This window comes from Lepisosteus oculatus, chromosome 11, assembly GCF_040954835.1.
Source record: "Lepisosteus oculatus isolate fLepOcu1 chromosome 11, fLepOcu1.hap2, whole genome shotgun sequence".
Lineage (NCBI taxonomy): Eukaryota > Metazoa > Chordata > Actinopteri > Semionotiformes > Lepisosteidae > Lepisosteus > Lepisosteus oculatus.
This window is the reverse complement of record NC_090706.1, coordinates 14188683-14212764: the sequence shown is the minus strand read 5'-3', so window position 1 is coordinate 14212764 and position 24082 is coordinate 14188683. Positions and strand designations below refer to the sequence as shown.

Genomic DNA, 24082 nt, shown 5'->3' with positions numbered 1-24082 from the left:
GAGATAGATCAGATTTGCCGAAGCCAGGAGACCCCGCTCGATTCGTCTCCGGCGAAGACGCTACGCCAGCGAAGTAACTCGCAGAAGGCAAAGGGACCCCGCACGGTACCCAACTTCAGCTGTCACTCAGGGCTCGGAGGCGCGCCTGATTGGAACGCCCGGCTCGGGAAGCGGCCAATCGGCGGGCGGCGGGGGCGGGGCCCGTGCGCCCAGGTTGTCTCGGGCTCGGGTGAGCTCGAGCTCGGCCAGCTCTGCGATACACGGAGGCGAGATGGGGCCGCGCCCTGCCACTGAGCCCGACTCCTGAGGACTTACAATTAACAACTTGCAGCAAAGCGGCGGGAGACCCCCAAGAGCAGCTCGTACGCCTCGACGTACGTATGTCTTTTGGTTTGCGGGCTGGAGGTGCAGTCCAGAAATCTTGAGAAACACGAGGTAAGAAACGGGCTTTTCTTATCTGTCCTCCTTTAAACAAACAAGACGTTGGCAACAAGTCGCCTGCGTAGCGAGTCGGGGTTTGGCGGAGCAGACGCGCAGGACTGGAGCCGGAGCTCTCGCGGCCAGGACGCGCAGTTCCCCGCTCTGCCCGTGCCCCCTCCTTCATGAAGCCGGACCTTGCCAGTCCAGCGCGCACTGGGAGGTGGTGGTGGTGGTGGGGGGCTTTCCCCCTGCCACGCGGGACGCGGGGGACGTGATTTGTGAAATGTGCGGTGTGTGACGGCGCGGAGTGTAACGCGATCTCGCCCCGCCGCGCGCGCGAGCGAGAGAGAGAGAGAGAGCGCGGCTGGGTGGCACGGATCACGAGCCGGAGCCTCGCGCCGTGCCAGGGCAAAAGCCTGTCCCCGTGCGCGTGGGGACGGAGCTCGAGGTCCGTGGCCGTGGGGGAGAAGGGATCTCCTGACAGCTGCCCGGGAGTCTGGGCTCGTCCGACCTGTATATCCGAGCCGCCGGCTACAACCCGAGAGCCCGCCAGCTGTCACAGGCGCTCCAAGATCTCAGACACGTCCTCGGCCGGACTGTAAGACTCCTCGGTGTGTCAGGACGTGAGTTTCCATGCCCGGTGTTTGCGAAGGGACGGGCCTCTTTGCTGGGCTGACCTCAGGACAGTCGTCGCCGAGCTGGCCCACGTCCCCCCGCCCTCGCTCTCCCCGTCTTACAGGAACAAACCCCAACGAGCGGGTTTTGTCAATCACTCGAGCCAAGTGTCTCGTCAAAAAATAAAAAATAAAGTCGGCCTGGACTGCGAAGGTCAATAATGCCGCCTTTGTTCAGTGTGTACAGGCAGAGCCTTCGCGAGTATTTTCGGGGAGGTGTGACTCTGCCCCTGTACTGCAAATCTCTGCTCTCACGCGTGTTCGGGGGGTTGTCGGGGGCGCAGCTGTGGCCGTCAGTCCGGCCCTGGAGCCGCCGGGGCGAAACTTCACCTGCTGGGTCTCTCCCTGGGACCGGACGCGTTCGGACCTCTGGGTCGCGGCTGTCGGCCGGGATGTTGATTTGCTGAGCAGATCAAAGGGGCGGGGGGCGCAGCGAGACCCCCAGGGAGGGACTGACAGACAGACAGAGGGACTGTGGTGTCCCTGAAGGCCTGTCCCCCCCCCGGAACTGACGGGCTCTTTGTTTGTGTCCAGGTATCTCGGAATGGCAGCCCTTGAAGGATCCGCATATCTAAAGCCAGCCGCCGGGCTTTGATCCCTCCGGCGCGCTATCTGGCTGGGCGATGGGGCGGCATCGACCCGCAGCGCTAATTACGCCGCTTCTCTCGCTATCAGATCCCGCTGTTTGCATGTGTGACTCTTTTGTGGTGGGGGGCGGTTTGGTCATTAACAGCTCGCGGCCGGGGGCATCTGCGTTTCCTCTGGGAATCGCGCGACCCTCCCGGAGCGAGGCGGGGGTGCGAGACCGTGCCGGCGTCCCCGCGCGGAGGAAGCGCAGAGCGGAAAGGGGGTTCGTGCGGTGGCCGAGCGGCCCCACGGGGATAGGGCAGCGGAGCCCATTCGCCTAAAGAACACACCGGCCCTTGAAGGGGGTGCTGTGACGCTGGGGGAGGGGCAGGCGCGCCCTCGGACACCCGTCCTGCAAGAAACTCTTCGCCCTCTTCCTGAAGAGCGAAGTCAAAACAACATAGCTCGGATTCCAGGAGTGCAGGGAGCGCGGATCTCTCCCTCCTCGTCTGCGCCCTGTCTTGGGCGAGATGGGCAACTGCTGGGGCTAGGGGTCGCGCGGCGGCGTGGGGAGGCGACCCGGGCGGCGCGTGCTGCCGGCCGGCGAGCACAGGCGCGCTCGCGCTCTCGCCCTCGCGCCCAGCCGTTGAACTGAAACGAAACCGAACGTGCCGGTGGGGCTGCCGCGAGGACACTCGCGCGTGCGGGGAGCGGGCCTCCACCTCCATCTCCCCGAGCAGCAGAGATGCTCGAATAGGAAAAGGCTCGCAAGGGTACTAATCCCCCCGCGCCTGAGATGAACTGAGGTTCAGTAAAGTGGGGGAGGCCGGGGGGAGGAGCCCCAGTTGAAAGGTTTGTGTGGCTCTCCAGCTCCAGTCCAGGAGGGCTGCTGTGTGCGCAGGCTCTGGTTCCAGCTCGGCTCTTCCTGACCCGACTGAGCCGGGCCTCCTCCGGGTCGAGAGAACCAGGAGCCCTGCTGGGCTGGGGTACCCCTCGGTCTGAGCCACAGGGGGGGCAGTGTTTGGGGCTGGGGTACCCCTCGGTCTGAGCCACAGGGGGGCAGTGTCTGGGGCTGGGGTACCCCTCGGTCTGAGCCACACGGCACAGCCACCCTCTTTTTGCAAAGGCACTCATTGGGATGTGTGGGCTGACACCCGCAGGCCGGTCCTGGGCAGTACCACCGGTGCACCAGTGTGTTTGTGCGTGCTCTGTTTTATGCCAGGTGGTGTTCCACCTCCCCCGGGCAGCTCCCGCCCGTAAATGGTAAATGTCACAGAGGCGCGAGTCAGGCTGGTTATCAATCACTGCTTCCAGAGAAGCAGTGACACAGAAGTACGAGGAAGTGGGTGTTTCTGAAGAAAAGAAACCGAGAGAGAGAGAGGCGACTGCTGTTGAGAGAGGAGAAATCAATGTGAGGAAGGCAGCTGCTTCGTGCAGCTTTTTTTAGTTCAGCTTGACTGCTTGTGGTTTTAAAACTGGGACAGGAGGAAGTGCAGACCTCTGTCAGTCCAAGACCTGAACATCAGCCCTTCCTCACAACCAGAGACTCTTGAGTTTCTTTTTACCAAGTGTGAACCACACGAAGGTCAGGTTACCCTGGAGAGGGTAAGTGTCATAAGAGGAAGATGACATTTGTGAGAGGAAAATGTTTGACCTATAAAATTATTATCCTTCTCCTCAGATCAGAGACACTCAGTCCAGCTCCTCTGTATCTTCCCATTAACACTCCATCATCATCCTCAGACCTGTAGAGTAACTGTAGAGACACTCAGTCCAGCTCCTCTGTATCTTCCCATTAACACTCCATCATCATCCTCAGACCAGTAGAGTAACTGTAGAGACACTCAGTCCAGCTCCTCAGTATCTTCACACTAACACTCCATCATCATCATCCTCAGACCTGTAGAGTAACTGTAGAGACACTCAGTCCAGCTCCTCAGTATCGTCACAGTAACACCCCATCATCCTCATCCTCATCACCTTGAGCTCTCTCCAGTTCTGCTGCAGGTTGCTGTAGTGCGTGGCTTTGTTTACACCCGGAATCCATCAGAGAGACGGACTCTGGACCTGTCTGATCTGAGACTCATGGTGTTGGTGCATGCCCGGTGTCATGCTTGGGGGGGTTGGCGCCTCGCTTGGCATGACCTCTGCGTGAGGAGCGCCTGGCAGGCCAGCAGGGGGCGCAGTCACTGCTGTGCCGAGGCCTGCCTCCGGAGGGGGTGTCACCCTGGGGCGTCTTCGTGCAGTCACGCCAGGCTGTCCCGGGGTGACCCCACAGCCGGCCTCTTCAGACGGCTGTCCTTGAGCAGCGAGGCAGAGCAGACCCTCCTCCTCCTCCTCCTCCTCCTTATCGCAGCGCCTCTCCCGCGAGGCGCGGGTCCGACTCCCCCGCCCGCTCCCGCGCAGAGCCTCCAAGGCCGGCGGGGCCCGGTGACGTCAGCGGCGCATTCCTGCCCCCGGCTCTCCCTGGAGATAGCTCCGCCGGCGCAGCCCGGGTCCCTGCGGATTCACGGATCCTCCGGCTGCCAGGGGGGCCAATGAATCCCGGGCAGTTTTTACGGGGGGGGGCGACCGCTGGGTTGAGAGTTGGGTCACCCCAGAGTCCGGGCATGTCTGGTTTTCCCGTCTCCCGCAGCATCATGATGGAACGGAGACCAGGGCCATCTCCCCCACCCCCCCCTCCGCGGCGCAGCCCCGGGGCTGGGCAGTGTGGTCAGGGAGCCGGGTGTGTCCGCGGTAATGACAGGCTGCGCGCAGAGCCTGTGTTTACAGGAGCCCTGCGGATTCTCCCACACGGAAACGGGGGGGCGACTCGGCGCTGGCGGCCCCGCGGGGAAGGACAGGGCACTGGCAGGGCAGGAACGCCCCCCCTGAACCCGGGGCAGCTCGCCTCGGGGCTGTCGGCCCGGCGCCCCGCGGAGCGGTGACCCTGCGCCCTTCCGGGAGGCGGGAGAGAGGCGGTGAATTGTTTCCGGCTCTCTGGGGCGTCCCCCGCGTGTGGGGAGATGTGGTTCGGCGGTGAAGGAAGAGTTATGCGCGCATCCACGCCAGGAAAAGGAAAAAGTTCAGGCCGCCGTTCCACAGCAGTGTGATCCATTCCGGGTTTTACTAGCAGCTGCAGGGCCCTGCTGTCTAGATCGCTGTCCTGAAGAATAGGGGTCTTATTAAAACCTGGAGCGGATTCAACTGCTGTGCACTGGGGGTCTTTTCTGTCCTGGTGTGTCCACACTGAGACGGTATCGGGGCAAATCGAATGCACAGTGTCCTCCTCCTACTTCCTCTCTTCCTCACACCTGAAGAAGGCTCAACAGCCAAGGCATTGACTCCTTCTTTCCACCTTTCTGCGCGGGAGCAACCTCTGCTTGTCTCACATGCAGCGTCACGGAGCGCCAGATGCTGCCTCTGTCTCTGGTTGCGAGCCGATTCTGGTTGCGGGCTCCTGCCCACAGCAGATGTGCGACTGTCTCTGCGATGAGTAACAGGAAGTGCTCTCCGCCGCGCCGGGGGCTACGTTCGTGTCTTTGAGGCCCGTTGCCCCGAGCGACAGCGCAGTAAATCTTGGCTCGTTCGTGAAACCTGGTTTGCAGTGACAGGAAGCTGTCTCCGAACCCCAGGTGCGCTGTCTCACTACCCCAGGTCCCAGGTCTCTGAGCCTCGAAGAACGTGCGCGCAGTCTCGTGCGCTGTCTTTATTATTTGGGGATCAGCGCTGACGCTTCGTGAGAAGCGAGAACCCGTTTCCTGTCCTACCTTGCCTTTGCACTTCCCTTCGGCTGACAGTCGGCGAGCTGTGCGTGCTCATCAGCCTGACCTCCGGGTTACACGCTGGGTCTCACTAATTGATTGATTAATTGCAGCACTCCTAACGTGGCTCCCAGGTGATTCGCGGGTAGTTGTACCGATAATGAGCTGACCTGCGTGAAGAATTGACTGTCAAAGAACTTAAGCAACAACCTGTATCCATCAAACAGAATACTTCATTGTTTATAATTGCCAGCTCAGGTTGGAACAAAACCCAGGGAGTGGGTTTGAGACCCCTGATTAATCTGTCCAAGGACGCGATGCACGTTAGGTCACCCCTAAATCTGGGGTGCATCTTATGACCTATTTTGCTCCTTCATTGTCCTCTTCAGTCATGCTAACAAGGCTCCACGAGATCTGCAAGAGCAGCTGATGATGCACCAGCCATTTCTTGTGCCAGTTTTATCCGGTGATATCCTGACATCCGAGATCCGAACGGAGCTGTTGAACAGGAATCTCGCACCTCCGCCTTCTTACCCAGAAGTATCTCTTCCTGCTTAGCCCCCCTGCCCCCTGCCCCCTGGCCTTGATCTTTCCTCCACCCCATCTTCACCCTGGCGGCTGCCTCCCTGGCTCATTCCTCGCCGGCGAGGCAGGGCTGTCGGTCTCCGATCCCCACGGACAGGCACGCCAACGCCAAACCCCAGAACACAAAGTACTCTGTACCTCTGGAGTCTCATCACGTGAGCTGGTGTTTGACCCAGCGCCTGAAATGTTTTGGTGGCCTTTGGCAGTTTTCAGGGTGGAGCTTTTGGTGATTGAAATGCAGCTGCCGAGCAGGTCGGTTCAGTTTTGCGCTGTGCCAGAGGGTTTATTGACACGTGACTGAACAAGCTTGGAGACAGTGGGGTGGGTTTCAGGTGGCTGTTGATTAGTCACTTACTTATTTGCTACACCTTGCCTGGACGATTAACATGTTTCTCGCCACGTGTAGCGATCGGAGACTCCATTGTCCTCTGGTTCTTTGAAGTTGCCCTTGTGTTCTCTTCTTAAGAACCGCTTCCTGCACAACGCCAGTTTACCGAGGCTGGTTTGAAGCAGTCTGGAGCTTGGCTTGATTTTAAGGCAGACTCACAGAAGAAGAGGTTATTTGTCCGTCTGGTCCGCTGCACCAGCAGGTTCGTTCCTCCAGCAGGTTCGTTGCTCTGGCAGGTTCGTTCCTCCAGCAGGTTCGTTGCTCTGGCAGGTTCGTTCCTCCTGCAGGTTCGTTGCTCTGGCAGGTTCGTTCCTCCTGCAGGTTCGTTGCTCTGGCAGGTTCGTTCCTCCTGCAGGTTCGTTGCTCTGGCAGGTTCGTTCCTCCTGCAGGTTCGTTGCTCTGGCAGGTTCGTTCCTCCTGCAGGTTCGTTGCTCTGGCAGGTTCGTTCCTCCTGCAGGTTCGTTGCTCTGGCAGGCTGTTTTTTTCTCCCTGCAGGTCCCGATGGGGCGTTGGCTGAGGGGCACCGAGCGAGCCGGGGGATTGGCGCAGTGTGGCGCACGCCTCTCCCGGGCTACCGTGGTGCAGCTGGCACGGCGGGAGGGTGAAAGGGTGGTCCCGAAACAGAGAGCGGAGGGGGGGGGGTCTCTGTCTGGGTCAGGTGCTTCCTGGGCAGGCAAGAGGGCTGAAGACTCAAAATGGGTTTCAGGGCAGGACGGGGGAGTTTGGTGTTCCCAGCGGAACAGAGTGAGGCCTTTGCAGGTGGAGAGTGCCCTGTGAATACGAGCTGACGCAGCTCTCTTTATCGTGTAAACAGTCTGACCTGCATAATTTATACAGCAGCTGTGGGCTCTTATTGTGTGGAAGACAGACAGGCAGTGCGCCGCGCTGTCTGGGAGTGCCTGTCATTATCTGCTAGTCTGGCAAGCTCTGTCCCCCTCCCCCCATCTCTCTCCTCCACCCCTCTCTCCCTGTCCCCTCTCCTCTCTCCCTATCCTCACTCCTCTCTCCCTGTCCCCTCTCCTCTCTCCCTATCCTCACTCCTCTCTCCCTGTCCCCTCTCCTCTCTCCCTATCCTCACTCCTCTCTCCCTGTCCCCTCTCCCCTCTCCCTGTCCCCTCTCCTCTCTCCCTATCCTCACCCCTCTCTCCCTGTCCCCTCTCCTCCTTCCCTATCCTCACTCCTCTCTCCCTGTCCCCTCTCCTCCTTCCCTATCCTCACTCCTCTCTCCCTGTCCCCTCTCCTCTCTCCCTGTCCCATCTCCTCTCTCCCTGTCCCCTCTCCTCTCTCCCTATCCTCACCCCTCTCTCCCTGTCCCCTCTCCTCCTTCCCTATCCTCACTCCTCTCTCCCTGTCCCCTCTCCTCCTTCCCTATCCTCACTCCTCTCTCCCTGTCCCCTCTCCTCTCTCCCTGTCCCCTCTCCTCTCTCCCTATCCTCACTCCTCTCTCCCTATCCCCTCTCCTCTCTCCCTGTCCCCTCTTCTCCTTCCCTATCCTTACTCCTCTCTCCCTATCCCCTCTCCAATCTCCCTATCCTCACCCCTCTCTCCCTATCCTCACTCCTCTCTCCCTATCCCCTCTCCTCTCTCCCTATCTCATCTCCTCTCTCCCTGTCCCCTCTCCTCTCTCCCTATCCTCACCCCCTCTCACTATCCCCTCTCATCTCTCCCTATCCTTACTCCTCTCTCCCTATCCCCTCTCCTCTCTCCCTATCTCATCTCCTCTCTCCCTATCCTCACTCCTCTCTCCCTATCCCCTCTCCAATCTCCCTATCCTTACTCCTCTCTCCCTATCCCCTCTCCTCTCTCCCTATCTCATCTCCTCTCTCTCTATCCTCACCCCTCTCTCCCTATCCCCTCTCCTCTCTCCCTATCTCATCTCCTCTCTCCCTATCCCCTCTCCTCTCTCCCTATCTCATCTCCTCTCTCCCTATCCTCACTCCTCTCTCCCTATCCCCTCTCCAATCTCCCTATCCCCTCTCCTCTCTCCCTATCTCATCTCCTCTCTCCCTATCCTCACCCCTCTCTCCCTATCCCCTCTCCTCTCTCCCTATCCCCTCTCCTCTCTCCCTATCTCATCTCCTCTCTCCCTATCCTCACTCCTCTCTCCCTATCCCCTCTCCAATCTCCCTATCCTCACTCCTCTCTCCCTATCCCCTCTCCTCTCTCCCTGTCCCCTCTCCTCTCTCCCTATCCTTACTCCTCTCTCCCTATCTCATCTCCTCTCTCCCTATCCCCTCTCCTCTCTCCCTATCTCATCTCCTCTCTCCCTATCTCATCTCCTCTATCCCTATCCTCACTCCTCTCTCCCTATCCCCTCTCCAATCTCCCTATCCTCACTCCTCTCTCCCTGTCCCCTCTCCTCTCTCCCTATCCCCTCTCCTCTATCCCTATCTCCTCTCCAATCTCCCTATCTCCTCTCCTCTCCCTATCCCCTCTCCTCTCTCCCTATCCTCACTCCTCTCTCCCTATCTCATCTCCTTTCTCCCTATCCTCACTCCTCTCTCCCTATCCCCTCTCCAATCTCCCTATCCTCTCTCTCCTCTCTCCACTATCCTTGCTCCTCAGTCCTCTCTCCTCTCTCCAACTCCCCATCCCCTCTCCTCTCTCCCTATCCTCACTCCTCTCTCCCTATCCCCTCTCCAATCTCCCTATCCTCTCTCTCCTCTCTCCACTATCCTTGCTCCTCATTCCTCTCTCCTCTCTCCCACTCCCTATCCCTGTCTCTGTCCTCTCTCTCTGATCTCTGGCTCTGTCCCTCTCTGTGGTCTGTGTGCAGGCTGGCTGGAGGGAGGCTGTGTGCTCCAGCCCAGATTCAATTACAAGGTTTCCTCTGTAATTACAAGGTGTGTCTCTGGCTCTGAATGGCAGAGTCTCACTGCTGCTGCAGTGCACACTGGAGTGTTGATGTCCTGACTGGCCTGTGCCACACTGTCTCAGCTTGGCCTGTGCTGACCCAGATCGGGCAGTCCAGTGGTGTACTGACTCGGCTTGGCCGGAGCCGACCCGGATCGAGCTGCTCTGTACCGTACCAACTCAGCATGGGCTGTGCTGGCCCGGATCGGGCAGTCCAGTGATGTACTGACATGGCTTGGCCTGTGCCGGCCCGGATCCGCCTGCCCTGTGCTGTACTGTCTCAGCTTGGCTTCTGCCGGCCCGGATCAGGCAGTCCAGTGGTGTTCTGACTTGGCTTGGCCTGTGCCGGCCCGGATCCGCCTGCCCTGTGCCATACTGACTTATTGGATTGTGGTGCCTAGCTCTGCACAGTCCTACAGCTTGGTAGGGTTTCTTCAAATACGTATGTGAAGCAACAGAACAGATTCCATCCATCCGTTTTCGAACCACTCAATCCAGATCAGGGTCTTGGGGGGAGCCGGAGCAAGCAGTCGGCACAAGGCACAGTACACCCTGGACAGACACACCCACACCAGGCCCCGTTTCCCCAGAGGCCAATCGATCTGTGGGAGGAAGCAGCACCTGGAGGAGACCCGCGCGCTCACGGGGAGAACATGCAGAAATGTTTAAAAGAATTAGTGCAGAGGGTTGTGAAAAAGCTGCACTATCGTGCTGATACGTTTCTTCATCTCGTTGCAGCTCGAATCCCCCAGGAGCAGGGAGACGCCCCGCCCTCTTGCCCGGACCTTCTCCTTAGAGAGGAATCAACGCTTCCGTCCGGCGGGGAGAGGAGCTGGCCTGGGGGGGGGTCCGGGCGGATCACGGATCACCAAACCCACCCGCGATCTCCCGGGAGCCATGGGCAGCCGGGAGATTAGAGGGCAGTAAACCGAGCCGCTAGACGACAGGCGGAGAGAGAGAGAGAGAGAGAGACATCCGATCGAGAGGGACGGCGGCGGGTCGCCTTGTCGGCGAATCAAGATGAGTTCGGCGGCCGCGGCCCCGGTCTGCTACTTCAACATGTCGGTGGAGTTCTTCTACAACATGAGCGGGAAGAACATCAGCGCGGTGTGGCACACCAAGGACAAGGTGGTGGTGGGGCTGGGCCTGACCGTGTGCGTGATCGTCATCCTGGCCAACATCCTGGTCATGACCGCCATCATCCGCAACCGCCGCTTCCACTTCCCCATCTACTACCTCCTGGGCAACCTGGCGGCCGCCGACCTCTTCGCCGGCATCGCCTACCTCTACCTCATGTTCCACACGGGGCCCTGGACCATCAAGCTGTCCTCCTACGAGTGGTTCGTCCGGCAGGGGCTGCTGGACACCAGCCTGACCGCCTCCGTGGTCAACCTGCTGGCCGTGGCGGTGGAGCGGCACCAGACCATCTTCACCATGCAGCTGCACAGCAAGATGACCAACCGGCGGGTGGTCTGCCTCATCCTGGGCATCTGGCTGGTGGCCATCATCATGGGGCTGATCCCCACCATGGGCTGGCACTGCCTGTGCAGCCTAGAGACCTGCTCCACCATGGCGCCGCTCTACAGCCGCAGCTACCTGGTGTTCTGGGGCGTGCTCAACCTCCTCACCTTCACCATCATGGTGGTGGTCTACACGCGCATCTTCGTCTACGTCCGGAGGAAGGCCTGCCGCATGTCGCAGCACACCTCCCAGGTGCGCCAGAAGGAGACCGTCATGAGCCTCATGAAGACCGTCTCCATGATCCTGGGTGAGTGCGGCGCTCTCTCTGGAGTCCAGTCCACTCCAGGTGTCTGACTCCCAGTTCACAGGCGTTCTGATCCACTCCATGTGTTGTAGAGTCTGACTCCCAGTGCACGGCACTCTGATCCACCTCAGGTGTTATAGAATCAGACTCCCAGTGCACGGCACTCTGATCCACTCCAGGTTTTATAGTGTTGGACTCCTGGTGCATAACAGTCAGATCCAATAACAGTGGATGCGTGCGGTGCAGCAGCATGCAGGTTTTGCATGGGTAGACACCTGATGTATTTCTGCATCATCCCTATGAATATGGAGTGGATCAAACCGCAGTGCTGTAACTGCAAGGGTATACTTGCATAAGATCCAGATAAGATGAGACCAGGGCTGCAGAAAGAGGAGACCCTTCGGTTTTTGTAGCTGGTTTGTTTTTGCAAGGAGCTAATGAATCTGAGTACAGAGGTGCTCACACACACTGCAGGGACACAGCTTGTGATTCAGTGTAGCAGGGTCACAGCTCCCATATTCTATTGTTAAATACAGATTCAACCACAGCACTGGCTTCCTGTGAACCCATCCTCTGTCAGGAATGTCCCAAAATATACCTCATGCTCTGCACACACACACAACTCTCTCACACACATTCATGCACACGCCTCACACGCACACGGACACTCCTCGCACACTCACTCATGCACACTCCTCACACACACGCTCACGTGCACTTGCACAGAAGTTCATACACACACATTCGCTCGCACACACAACTCTCTCACACATTCATGCACACACCTCACACACACTCTCACATGCACTTGCACACACGTTTATACACACGCACACAGCTCTCTCTCACACATTCATACACACGGACACTCCTCACGCACACACATTCATGCACACGCCTCACACATACTCACTCATGCACACTCCTCACACAGACTCTCACATGCGCTTGCACACACGTTCATACACACGCACTTGCTCACACACACCACTCTCTCACACACGTTCCTACACACACCTCACACACACACGGACACTCCTCACACACGCTCAATCATGCACACTCCTCACACACACTCTCACATGCGCTTGCACACACGCACTTGCTCACACACACAACTCACACACATTCATGCACATGCCTCACACGCACACGGACACTCGCTCACACACACACACAACTCTCACACGCATTCATGCACACGGACACGCATCACACACTCTCACGTGCGCTTGCACACACGTTCATACACACGCACTCGCTCACACACACATCGGTCTGTCTGAGCCAGTCTGTTCTCGTTCCTCCCCCTCCCCCCCGGCTCCGCGGGGAGGCCTGTTCAGACACATGCCCCTCCGAATTCTCTGGAACGATCCCCCCCGGCACAGACACGCACTGGAATGTGTGCAGCCTGTCCCGGGCCGGAAGCACACCGCCCCCTGCAGGCCGGGGTGTGTGGCTGACCCTGGGGGGAGGAGAGAGAAGTGCAGTAGCGCTGAGTACAGCACAGCCTGGGAACATTGGGGTATACATTCACTGTACCCCAGCAAACCACAGCCACCAGATAGCGGGCTGTTTTATTGCATTCCTTTTGGTGTGGTTGGACAGATTTTGGGGTACCTGTTAGGTGGCTCCTTTCTCGGGGAGGGCCGGGGAGGGAGAGAGGACCCCCCCCCGGCAGTGTCGCTTCAGAACGGTCAGGGGCGGACCCACTGGCCCCCCCTTTCCATACGTGAATGCTGTGACTGTCCGAGCCCCATCCCGGGTTTCCCTGGGGCCTGGAAACCTGGCAGAGTCTGAGACGCTGGGGCAGGTGGGAGGAAAACAGAGGGCGCCGAGCACTTACACAGCTGCAGCAGCCTGTCAATATTTACACTGACTCTGACTCCTGGGGCGCAGCGGGGGAGGGGAGCACGCAGGGTTGGAAAACAGCTGGGATGTTACCGAGGCCCCTGGGTAACAAAGAAACCACACAAGAGGAATAACATGAATCAGGAGCTCAGTAATTCACACAGCACCCTGTGCAGAGAGCCTTGGAAGAAACAGGATACCTCCCTGTATGACAGACCTGTATCTCAACCACTGGACCGGCTGTCCTCCTGGTGTGACAGCCCTGTATCTCAACCACTGGACCGGCTGTCCTCCTGGTGTGACAGCCCTGTATCTTAACCACTGGACCGGCTGTCCTCCTGGTGTGACAGCCCTGTATCTTAACTACTGGACCGGCTGTCCTCCTGGTGTGACAGTCCTGTATCTTAACCACTGGACCGGCTGTCCTCCTGGTGTGACAGTCCTGTATCTTAACCACTGGACCAGCTGTCCTCCTGCTGTGACAGTTCCGTATCTTAACCACTGGACCAGGTGTCCAGAACTGGACACCCCTGAATTTGATCCATGTCCCAGAAAGTAGACAGCAATCCCTGGGTGTCCCCAGTTCCCAGCTGCTTTGCGACACCATTGGAAACAAGCCGATTCTGACTCTCCTTTATTTTCCGTTCAGCGGGGAGCTGGGTATGATGGCAGTCTAGTGCCCTGTCCTGCGCTGCGCCTGGCTGTCTTTGGAATCTCATATCCGCACCCTGTCCCTCTTGCAGGAGCCTTTGTGATCTGCTGGACCCCGGGCCTGGTGGTCCTGCTGCTGGACGGTCTGCACTGCGAGTCCTGCGAGGTTCTGAAGTACGAGAAGTACTGCCTGGTTCTGGCTGAGTGCAACTCCCTGGTGAACCCCATCATCTACTCGTTCCGGGACCAGGACATGAGGAGGACCTTCAGGCAGATCCTGTGCTGCCTCTGCCCGTCACGCGCCGGGAACAAGGGTCCCTCGGTGAGGTTTAGCACTCTTGAGCAGGAAGTTCTGTCCGAGAACAGCAGCCACAACCACTCAGCCCTGTGAGAGAAAGGGGGGGACAGGAGAAGGAGAGAGGGGGGACAGCAGCGGTCTCACCCGCACACATGCACCCCCATCGCACACCAGCTGCCGAGCAGACTAGGGAGCCAGAGAGGGAGAGAGTCAGGGCGAGCCCGAGACTGCCCAAGCCGAGCCCTTGCTGTTCTGCCGCTGGCCGCCTGGGCCCGCGGGGCTGCGGAGCCGTGTTTTGTGGGCTTTTTTTTCTCCGAGATTTGAGGATGGGAAGGGTGGGTTTGAAGTTCTGGCTCAGTCGAGGTCAAGACAAGTGTGGACAGCAAAGATAGAGATGGGATCTACTGTCTTCTGCCCGCCCGTCCTTTCTGAACACCCTGTCCACCTGTCTGGCCGCTGGTCCCCGAATCTCCTAAGTGTCTGTCTCCACCTCTGTCTAGCCAGCAGCTTGTTTGTCTATCCATCAATCTGCGAGTCTACTGTGTGTCCGCATCCCCGTCAGTCTGAGAGTCCACTGTGTGTGTCCGCGCCCCTGTCAGTCTGAGAGTCCACTGTGTGTGTCCGCATCCCCGTCAGTCTGAGAGTCCGCTCTGTGTGTGTCCGCACCCCTGTCAGTCTGAGAGTCCGCACCTCCCTGTGTCTCTGCCTGTCCATCTATCAGTCTGTCCACAGAGCAGGCACTCACCACCGGAGTGCTGTCTCGAGCCCAGGTCCAAGTCCAGTTCTGCTCCTGTAGGGTGTCTCAGGTGCGTGATGTAGGACTGGGGTGGGAGCACATGCGCTGGAAATTCATGGATTAAAATTGCTCCTTTTATTGGACTACTGACTTAATGCACTACATCTCCTGGGGCGAAGGACTCTTCTAGGGTAAACCGAAGCAGAACCCGGACCGTGCCCCAAAGTCCCCCTGGGATTCTTAGAACGAGGACAAGTGACAAACATAAGAACAGGAGCTGGAATGTAATTCTAAAGACTGTATGATGAGCAGTCTTACTTTTTCAGGTTTGTAAAAATTGCTATTTGTTGTAAATCCCTGGGGGCCCAGTCTTTAACACTTTAACACAAGAGCTCAGTGGAAATGCGCCTGGAGACTGCTGCTGCAGTACAAAGCCGTAAGAACTTGTCAGAAATAAAGGAGTTGAGAGACGAGGCCCAGTTTCTCGGCACGCGGATCTCGGAGAAGTCTCCCCGACAGAGGCGGGGCGTGGACTCACTCGCTCGGCAGGTGTGTGACGTGGATGCCGGAGCACTTGGAGAACGGACTCTCGCCCCAGGAAACGGGCTGCGTGCGGGATTCTGGGACTGCTCTGTGCCGTGTCTTCGTTGGCGGAGGTTTCACCAGCGTGTACTGGGAGACTGGGAATATCCTTCGTGTCACCCTTCCATTGCAGCCGAATGCTGTGCGAATCTTAGTGCAGGCTGCACCAGGCAGAGGGGGTACGACTGTAATCATAGTTGATCCATTTCACTCGGCCAGGTGCGAGAATTAGTCTGCATCGTCCAGGTTCTTGTTTCATCCTGATCTTGTGCCCCGTTTAAGCTGCTTTCCTGCACAATTTCGTCCACTTTCATTTCACACCTTATTTTGCACGTTTATCAGTAAAGGTGTCCTGACCAAAAAAAAAAAGTGCTCCCAGGGAGGAAATGCTGGGGGGAAGCATTTCAGTGTTGCACACGCTAGTTTGCTTCAAGAAGCAACGGAAAAATGCCTCCCCCATCTCACTTCCTCTCTGCTCGTGAGCAAGTTCCCAGCCAGAGTGGGAATAATAAGTAATGCCAACAGAGCTGAGCGTAGATGTGCAGCAGGATATGAAACTAGCACAAATCATGTAATGCAGAAGAGCCAATTACAACTTCCGCTTTAAGGTTGTTTTGTATGTAAGATTTATTTCCCATGGATGTTTATATAATTTCAAATCATTTAAAATAGAAATATTGTTTGCTATCAAAATTGAAATTTTGTGAACTGAGGGGTTAGAGTAGAATACAATCATTATTGGTCAATGCACTTTGAAAACAGTTTAAAAAAATGTAAATTTCAAACTAATTTCGCCGATACAAAATGGGGAGATAAAACTGGGAGTTAATTTTAAAATAGGAGGTGACTTGTAAAACCCCCTCCTTCTCTGCTACCTAAAGTACTTTAGAACAATATATAAAGCATATATAGACTATTTTAGATGTGCTTGTGACCCAGGATGTATAAATATTGTAAATAATGTTTTTGATACTATGTTATCTTGACTGTGGCATACATATCTATTCAAACAAATTAGAAAAAACTTCAATCACTTCTCTAAGTGCACAATATGATTTTTAAAGGGAATTTGCAACTCTTTCATGTGCACATCTCTGCAGATGTGAGGAATACTGAACAGTCTGTTTCGTGGACGATTATTATCAGTAATTACAGTGGATTCAGGGCGCCCCCGCGTCCAGCCGGGCTGTCCAGGTGTCACTTGTCTGTCGAGGACAGTTGCTCTGATGATGGAGCTTTTCAATTCATTTGGAGACATGGAGACTATGTGAGCATCTGCATCAGGCCCTGCAGCAGGCCCATGCAGCCTGCACCCTGTTCCAGTCCACTCCATTACGGACGTTTTCTGCCACTGTGTTTAATTACTGATAATTAACGAGTCCGTGGAGTGGAACAGATCAGACGGAGCGGATGTTGAGAGGCCCTGCCTTACGGGGCGCACACACACGATCCAGTGTTTGTGTCTGCTCAGCTTTGTGCTTGGCATTGTGTCCCTTTATTCCAGGGAGTGTTGATTACTGGTCACGGCAGGCCGGTGTGCCGACAGGATCTTTTTTACTTTTCAAAGCGACTTTTCAGTATCTGAAGTTGGGATGAGTTATCCAGCTAGTTCGTTTAAACAGATAACTGATTTAAAGGTCTTCAAGACCAGAGCTGTCAGAAAGACAGCAGGCAGCTCTGTCCACGCTGTCCCCTCCAGGAACAGGACTGCTCACCCTGCAGCCATATGGTGCTAAAGACCAGTGGCCAACTCCATAAAACTCCCCCAGTGTTCCATAAATCTGTTTTGCAGATTTGTGTGCTAACAGGCTCATTTACTCCTCAATAGGTAACCAGGGCAAATAAAATGCTGTCTGTGTTAAAGTCTGTAGCTAAAGTGCTTTTCTGAGTTATAGACCACTGACTCCGGTGAGTTCAGTTGCTCTGTGTGAAGCTCTTAAACTACAAGAGGACTGAGGACAGACGACTGAGGACAGACTCAGGGGGAGACTGGACTGAGGGCTGTTTTCTGGAGTTGGCTGCTGTGGTCAATATTTGTCTGACAATCTTTTCACAGTTATAATTCAATCTAATTGTGAGAAAAGGCAGAAGCTGTACTGCAATTGAGGGCCAACAATCCATTCTTGGCTTGTTTTTGTCAAAACCCCTCATCGTGGCGCTTGTTAGAGGATGAGTTGACGAACTGTCTGGCCTCTAGACCCTCTTATTAAAAAAATTATTTTGTCTTTGAAACGGCTGCGTGTGTATTTCTTGGTTGACGGACAAACTTGTACAGCGATTTCCCCGAGACTCCCTGGACCTGCTCCTTGTACCCCTGTTCCCCAGCTCTCAGTTTCTGAACTGAGCTAATCATCAGCCGAGCGACCCTTGGATCTGTTCCAGCCCCTTGAAAGAGCCATTGCAGCTCAAAACGTCCAGCAGTGCAGCACTGAAGAGCTGTTGCTCCAGGCTGCTGTGGCGCACAGCTGTGCAGATTGAGCTCTCTGTCGGGCGGGTGAGCTGCCCTGTCTGCACTCAGACACCAGGCCTCTCGAGACATGAGCGGCGTCTCTGTCATCTGCTTCTAAATCCCCTCGGCTCCCAGTGACGTTTGAAATGATAGAGTCTTTCCGATGCCGGCATCTCGGTGTCTCCCCCACCCATCTTCGCGATCAGCGTGTCTGACCCGTTAGAAACGGGGCCTGGAGAACTAGGGCGGGCCATCCTGCTCAAGATGTGTGTTGGATGTGACCAGCCCACTAACTTGATTACTCAGAGGAGGGGGATCAAAAGATGTCTGGTTTGTGTGGGGAGCTGAGAAAGCAGCACAGAGGGTTCTTGTGCATAGAAAAGTCACGTATTCGTCCTCACTGGCTTACAGAGTCTGCAGTGACCTTGAGCACATGGGGAAATTGCAGACTTGGCAGCTATAATCTCGTGTTTAACTCCCAGTGAACCCAGTCAGCTGCCGAGATAATCTCCGACTCCGGGAGAACCTGTTCAGAGGTTGGTTTATTTAACTGGCCTGTGCATTTCGAAACTGCAGTTTGGCTCAATCAACAAAATCTGTGCAGGAGCATACCGTTGAGAGCTGCAGAGTGCAGCAAAGCAACAGCCTTTCGGCACTGCTGGGACGCAGTCACATGACTTTTACTACATGTTACATCAGAGGTCGCGTGACCTGGAGTGCACGCCACAGCAGAGGTCACGTGACGTGTGCTGTCACCCCTTGCTAAAGGTCAAGTGACCTCTGCTGTGTCTCCTTTAGTACCAGTATCAGGAGAGGTCACACAGCCCCTGGTTTTCTATAAAGGTCTTTCTCAATTTGCACAATTCGCGGAGGAGCAGGTTGTTGAAAGCTAGAGAGTGCAGTTAAACAGCAGCCTTTCAGCACCAAGGATCCAGGAGGCAACATGCTGTAGTGTAACAGGAATATTCAGTCATGTGCTAACTCCCTGTTTTGTCTTCAGATAACTGACTGCTGAGCAGATGCAGATTACTGACTTGCTTTCACAACTGACAGCGGACAGTCTCTCAGTCCTGAGCCTCAGTAGGCCGTCTGTTTGCGAGAAGAAAGGTTTTGAGCCACAGGAGACCACTGGGCCCGTCTTGCCTAATGAGCTGCCAGCCTGAAAGTTCATCTGGGGGATCTTAGGGCCCAGTCTGGCCAGGATGCCTGTTCCCAGATGTGGTGATCGCAGCAGGAAACGAGACAGACACGAAGGTCTCTCACACAAGGGCTGTGCAGGCCGGAGAGAGGCCAGCCGGCGCTGGCAGGAGATGGCATTGCCTGGTCACTGTAGCGAGACCAGCGGGGGGGCAGTGTGTGGTTCAGAGGGGGCGACGGTGTAACCACTCCTGGCGACTCTACATTGTAAAAGGGGGGGGGGACTGGGACAGGGGGAGGACGCGAAAGGGGCAGGCAGGGAGATCAGACTGGAGGGAGGGGTGCTGTCCTGGTGGGTGTGGGGCTCCGGTGCTGTGAATGCTAACCCAGTATGTGTGTGTGTGTCGGGGTGTGCGTGTCTGTGTGTCCCGCAGGCTGGCACGGTGAAGACCCACTTCAACGATGATGAGGGGGCAAGAGGGGCCCAGCTGCTCATCCTCGACGACGGTGACAGCAAACCCCACAACTTAGACGGGGCGCCGCCCGGCCACCACAGCAGCTCCGAGATCTGAAGCCAGGGGGGCGACGGACGCCCCGGTCCGGCACGGCCCGGCCTCCGCCAGGACCACAGGTGAAGGAGGAACCGCGGAGCTGGCAGCTGCCTCCAGCGCATGAACCCCTCGCCCTGCCAGGGTCTGCACCCCAGACGCACTGCGCACCAGAGCCGCACCCCTGAACCCCTCACCATAGCAGGGTGCGAGCCACAGGATGCACCAGAGCCCAGGGCGGTGCCCTGTCCGAAACTACTGGCCCCGGACAGCGCCAGTGTAAGGGCCTTGCACACGTGTACGAATATTCCTGATGGGCTGAACTCCCTTTTCGAAGCATCTGGCGCACTCCCAGTCCCAGTCCTGTTCCGGGCTCATGGTCCAAGGTGAGCACAGCCCCACTTCTCAGAGCAAGATGCGAGTGACTGGACCCCTGTGCCCCCTGTACAGACCCTGATGGAAATGGTTTCTAGGACAGCAGGCAACTATCCTGTTATTACTGAAGCTGCGCCCTCCAGCGCTTGTCCAGTATCTGTTTTCTTAAACACATTCTACTCTTTCCATCTGTGTGCATGTGACGCGCACTGGCTGTGTACACAGTAGCAGTACCTTTTAGGATGGTTAAAAATGCACTAGATCCTTTTGGCTTGGCTGATGTTAGTCATTATGCTAAAAAATAACAATCCTGTGTTTAGATGACATCACTGCAATAACCACAGCTGCAGGAGACTATGTCATTATTGCTGAATGGTGACTCGAATATTGTCTTATGACTCAGCAGGAGCTGATGCCTACCATATCTTATTTATCCTTGCATTGAAACAGCACCCAGTTCTCTTTCTCTAAAGGTTTTGATCGACTCGTTATAAAAGGTTTTGTACAGGCAGGTGGAAGGAGGCCTCAGGCCAATGTAGCTCGTTCAGCCTGTAACGCAGCAATCGGATCTCATCCAGTCCCTGCTCGGAGGAGTCCCGGGGTATCCTTCAGCCAAGCAAGCTAGGCAACTTGTTCCACACTCCCACAACCCTTTGTGTAAAGTTGCACTTCCTGTTCTCTGTTGTAAATGCACTGAGCTTCCCCCTGAAGGCTTTGCTTTGTGTCTCAGTATTGCTCTGGGAGAGGTCAGCTGGGCTGACTGTGTGTTTCAGGGTGGGGTAGTTCTGTGCTATTTCTGTTGGTTGGTGGACCTGTATTGCACACTGCATGCAGCACTCCTATCACTACATAGGTGAAAACGAATGACAAACGTGCACTGATAACGCCTGATATAATCATGCATACTCTGATAAAATATACATAATCATTTGTGTACAAGGTTTATAAGGGAGCAAGTACATACAACTTGTTAGCTTGTTGCAGTGTCAGAGAAAGATCTTGATGGTTGACCTCTGATATAAGCTGTTGTATTGCAATAAAGCTGCACCTTAAAACTGTTCTGCCATGGTCTTCGGGACTTTGCTCTTTACTCTGTATGGATAGTGGCTCTAATGTCCATCTACTGCCACCGTGTGGGCATCCTATGCTACTGCACTCAAACAGTTCTTAAGATCACTTTTCCACATTTGGAGGAAAAATGAATGCTTCCACCGTTAGAAATCCAGTAGTAACTGGGAAGGGTTTTTATGTCAATCCAATGCCTAGCGCATGCCGGAACTACTGCCAGAAAGGGTTCGATTTGTGCTCAAACCGCAAATTTAAGCAGTAGGTAGCGTGTCTGCAAAAAACCTTTGCCCCAGATTAATTCCGTTTTTAATCCGCGAGGCGACTCGGTCCCCCGGGAAGGCAGGGGCAACCGGCACAGTTTGATCTGGACGCGAACACAGGGAGGAGCAGATCAAGCCTGACTGCAAGAGGTGCATGCGCGCGCACACACACACGAGAATGGGTACTGTACGTGCCCACAACAACCCTTTCCTTCTCAGGGCTCCAAAAGTTTCGTGTTTCCCCGTGCGGTTGGGGCAGAAATCACACCCACCGTCCATCAACAAAGGCTCCTCTCGCTCATCAGCCCCCCCCCCACCAGGAATCGGCACAATAGATCTGGGTAACTTGACCTTTCACCTCCGATGTGTCAGGAGACTCCAGGCACTTGCACGCTCCTGCACTTGTTCCTTTTACCCTTGCCTTGCCAACCGCAGAGCACACGCTGGCTTCAGGGGAGGGGGAGACCCCCAGGAACGCCTCAAGAGTCTTCCCTCCCTTCCTGGAATTAAAGAGCCCCCGCGGAGAGGCCTGCAGGACACTCCCGGGCTGAACTGCTGCTCTTCCCTCTGGGAGGAGGACCACTGCCCCTTGCTCTTCCTCCCTGGAATCGCGGATAACGCTCACGACTTCCCGTTCTGTGTTTGGGACACGTTCTGGAAGTTCATCCCAGAGGACACAGCCTTGGCGTCAGGGGAACCGACTCCGTGCCACCTTCCTGTACCAGCACACGTGCAAGACCCCCCCGTCGTATCCCGCCGTCACGCGGGGGGGCCTGTCGACAGGGTCGACTACACAACCCGGAGCTCAGCCGCCTCTGGAGGCGAGGAGGATGGTGCAGGACCAGGGAGCGAGCACCAGCACTGGGCTCCCCCGCTTAATGAACGAATGAATTGATTCATCAAGCCGATGAACTACTGAAGCTGGGCGTTATTATTGGCTCTCGGTGATCCGTTAAAGTCTTCTGCCAGGAGATAAGTCCAGCCTTTGATGAACGGCTCTTCCTGCAGATGTTAAGAGCCCTCCGACTGTGAACAGCAGGTGATCTACACTGAAAGTGGATTGTTACACTCTGTGAAGGGATTGATTGGAAATCGCTTTAAATCTTTTGTATCACCAGCACCTAAAGAATTAGGGGAAATGCACTAAACCAGTTCACTTCAGCCACCCTATTGCATGATGAGGTCCCGTTAATTCTGCAAACCCAAATGCTCCCCCTCAGTCAAAAGGAAGAAGGGGGGAGGGGAGGACAGAACAATATTTAAAAAGCTGCCAGAAGCCTTTGGATTTCTGTTTGCAGTTTTTTAATTTTTAACTTTTTTTTTTTACAGTCCACAAGACAGTTCTAAAAATTGTAACAACACACCAACAAGACTTGAAACATTGAAACTAAATTCTGTATATACACAATACATATATGTATATATACTGTATATTAGCAAAACCTAGAGTTAAGTTTCCTGCGTCAGGTGTAAGTATATACATCATTTCTAAAATTACAATGTCAAACTGTGCATACATACACACACATAAGTGTATTTTTGGTACAGGCAGTTACAATTTGGAAGGGTATGTATGTGTATGTATATATAAGAATCCTGCTAATATTATAACATTGTGTAACCTTTATTATAGTAGCGAGCCACTACCTCATCACACCCTTGTATAAAAAAGTAAAAAAATAATCAGGAGCTCGGTAACCAGTATAAAAACACCGATATTTACACCGCTGCCGATGAACAGGACCTCACACACACCCGCGCTCGACTTGTAAAAGACCCCCGACAAGCGCCGCTCTCCGCCCCAGGGAGCTGGAGCCGGGGTCCGGGGCTGAGCCGGCGGCGATGGGACCGTCCCTGGCCGCGGTGGAGAAGCAGGACGGGGAGTCCCCCGCGCCTGGAGGGGCAGCGGCCCGTCCACAGGGGCTCCAGGTCTCGCTCAAACAGCAGCTGGCGTTCAGGTCGATCAGAAAGCCTGGAGAGAGAGAGAGAGGCAGGGGCCCTCCAGTCCCGGAGACCACCCCCATCTCCCACCCCGGCAATTATTCCCATGAGAAACAGCACTTGGATGTTCGGGGATCTGGGAATCTAAAAAGGGTACTGTTGCGGATCCGAGGAAATTTGTATATCCCATGGGACGGAAGAAGCTCGTGGGGTGTCCGGTCGCCCTGACGAACTCACTTCCTGGGAGCAGGGGCAGGAGCAGTGGAGAAGAGCAGTGCCTTCAGCTCTTTGCTCCAGACTGAACAGTTAATCCAATTCCTCAGTCAGACAGATGTTCCTTAAGGTGTTTGACAGCTGATTATTCAGTCTGCTCATTACAGGCACCTTTGCAACACCCTTGAGCCTGGTCCCAAGCCTGGCCAGGGGCAGCATTTTTCTAACAAAGCTTTCTGCCCACGGGCTGGCGCAGAGGCTGGTCCCCAGCAAGACGGGTCAGGTTATCGGCGCGCACATCCCGCCAGCCTTGAACCCGCCGCCTGCCTGTGAACAAGACTATTAAACCACACGGCCATGTCTGGGCTCGATTCTGTGAATCAGCGATGTTTCTGGGACCATCCCACCCAGTGGCACCCTCTAGGGGTCAGTGTCCATGCAGGACAGTAGACGACCACATTCTATAGGCACATGGCCAAACAGGAACGGCCTGACTGCACACCGCCACCCCTCGCACCATTAACGCTATTGCCACCTGCCTCCATCTGCATGAGAGCAACTTGCCCCCATCAGCCAGGAAATCGAGACCCTTTTGTCAGCCATTCTGGCTCCTGTGTCACTGCACCACTCTGGGTGTGGAGCCAGAATGGAGGCAGGCTGGCTCCTCTTGATCTGTGGAACAGCCAGCATCACCCCACAGTCGCCTTTCCTTCCTCTTCAACACCGCCCTCGTTCACGGCTCGACGGTTACAGTCTCAAGAACAGCGAGGATCCTGGTCACGCCTGCCCGCTCAGGGCGGAGCTACTGCAGAAACCAGGCATGAGCAGGAGGGCGTCTCCGCTCCAGGAGGTAGAGACAAGCGGGGGCTGCTCCACCACCCCCCCAGTCCTGGCTGCACCGCTCGGAAGAAGACCAGGAAATCTAGCTCTTAACTCGGATCTCTGCCCTGGCAAAGTTCAGAAAAAGCAAATAAACAC

At 55.7% G+C, this 24082-nt stretch overlaps 1 protein-coding gene across 4 annotated transcripts; it reads left to right on the top strand.

Annotated features, from left to right (window-relative positions):
* Positions 1 to 170: 170 nt before the first annotated feature.
* On the top strand, positions 171 to 20681 carry lpar2a (lysophosphatidic acid receptor 2a). Of its 4 annotated transcripts, none has more exons than XM_006631563.3 (4): positions 171 to 435; positions 9969 to 10998; positions 13590 to 13819; positions 19134 to 20681. In XM_006631563.3, the coding sequence occupies exons 2-4, from the start codon at positions 10251 to 10253 to the stop codon at positions 19269 to 19271; spliced, it is 1116 nt and encodes a 371-aa protein (XP_006631626.2). In that variant the 5' UTR covers positions 171 to 435; positions 9969 to 10250; the 3' UTR covers positions 19272 to 20681. The 4 variants fall into 4 exon arrangements, with proteins under 4 accessions (XP_006631626.2, XP_015204625.1, XP_015204624.1 ...); XM_015349138.2 differs by lacking the exon at positions 171 to 435 and adding an exon at positions 510 to 1018; XM_015349137.2 differs by lacking the exon at positions 171 to 435 and adding an exon at positions 510 to 1043.
* Positions 20682 to 24082: the final 3401 nt, after the last annotated feature.

Bases quoted from the DNA above. Each gene is read 5' to 3' on its own strand.
- lpar2a (XM_006631563.3), top strand. From the start codon at position 10,251: ATGAGTTCGGCGGCCGCGGCCCCGGTCTGCTACTTCAACATGTCGGTG. The intron at 10,999-13,589 runs GTGAGTGCGGCG...TCCCTCTTGCAG, and splicing joins GACCGTCTCCATGATCCTGG to GAGCCTTTGTGATCTGCTGG. The intron at 13,820-19,133 runs GTGAGGTTTAGC...TGTGTCCCGCAG, and splicing joins CCGGGAACAAGGGTCCCTCG to GCTGGCACGGTGAAGACCCA.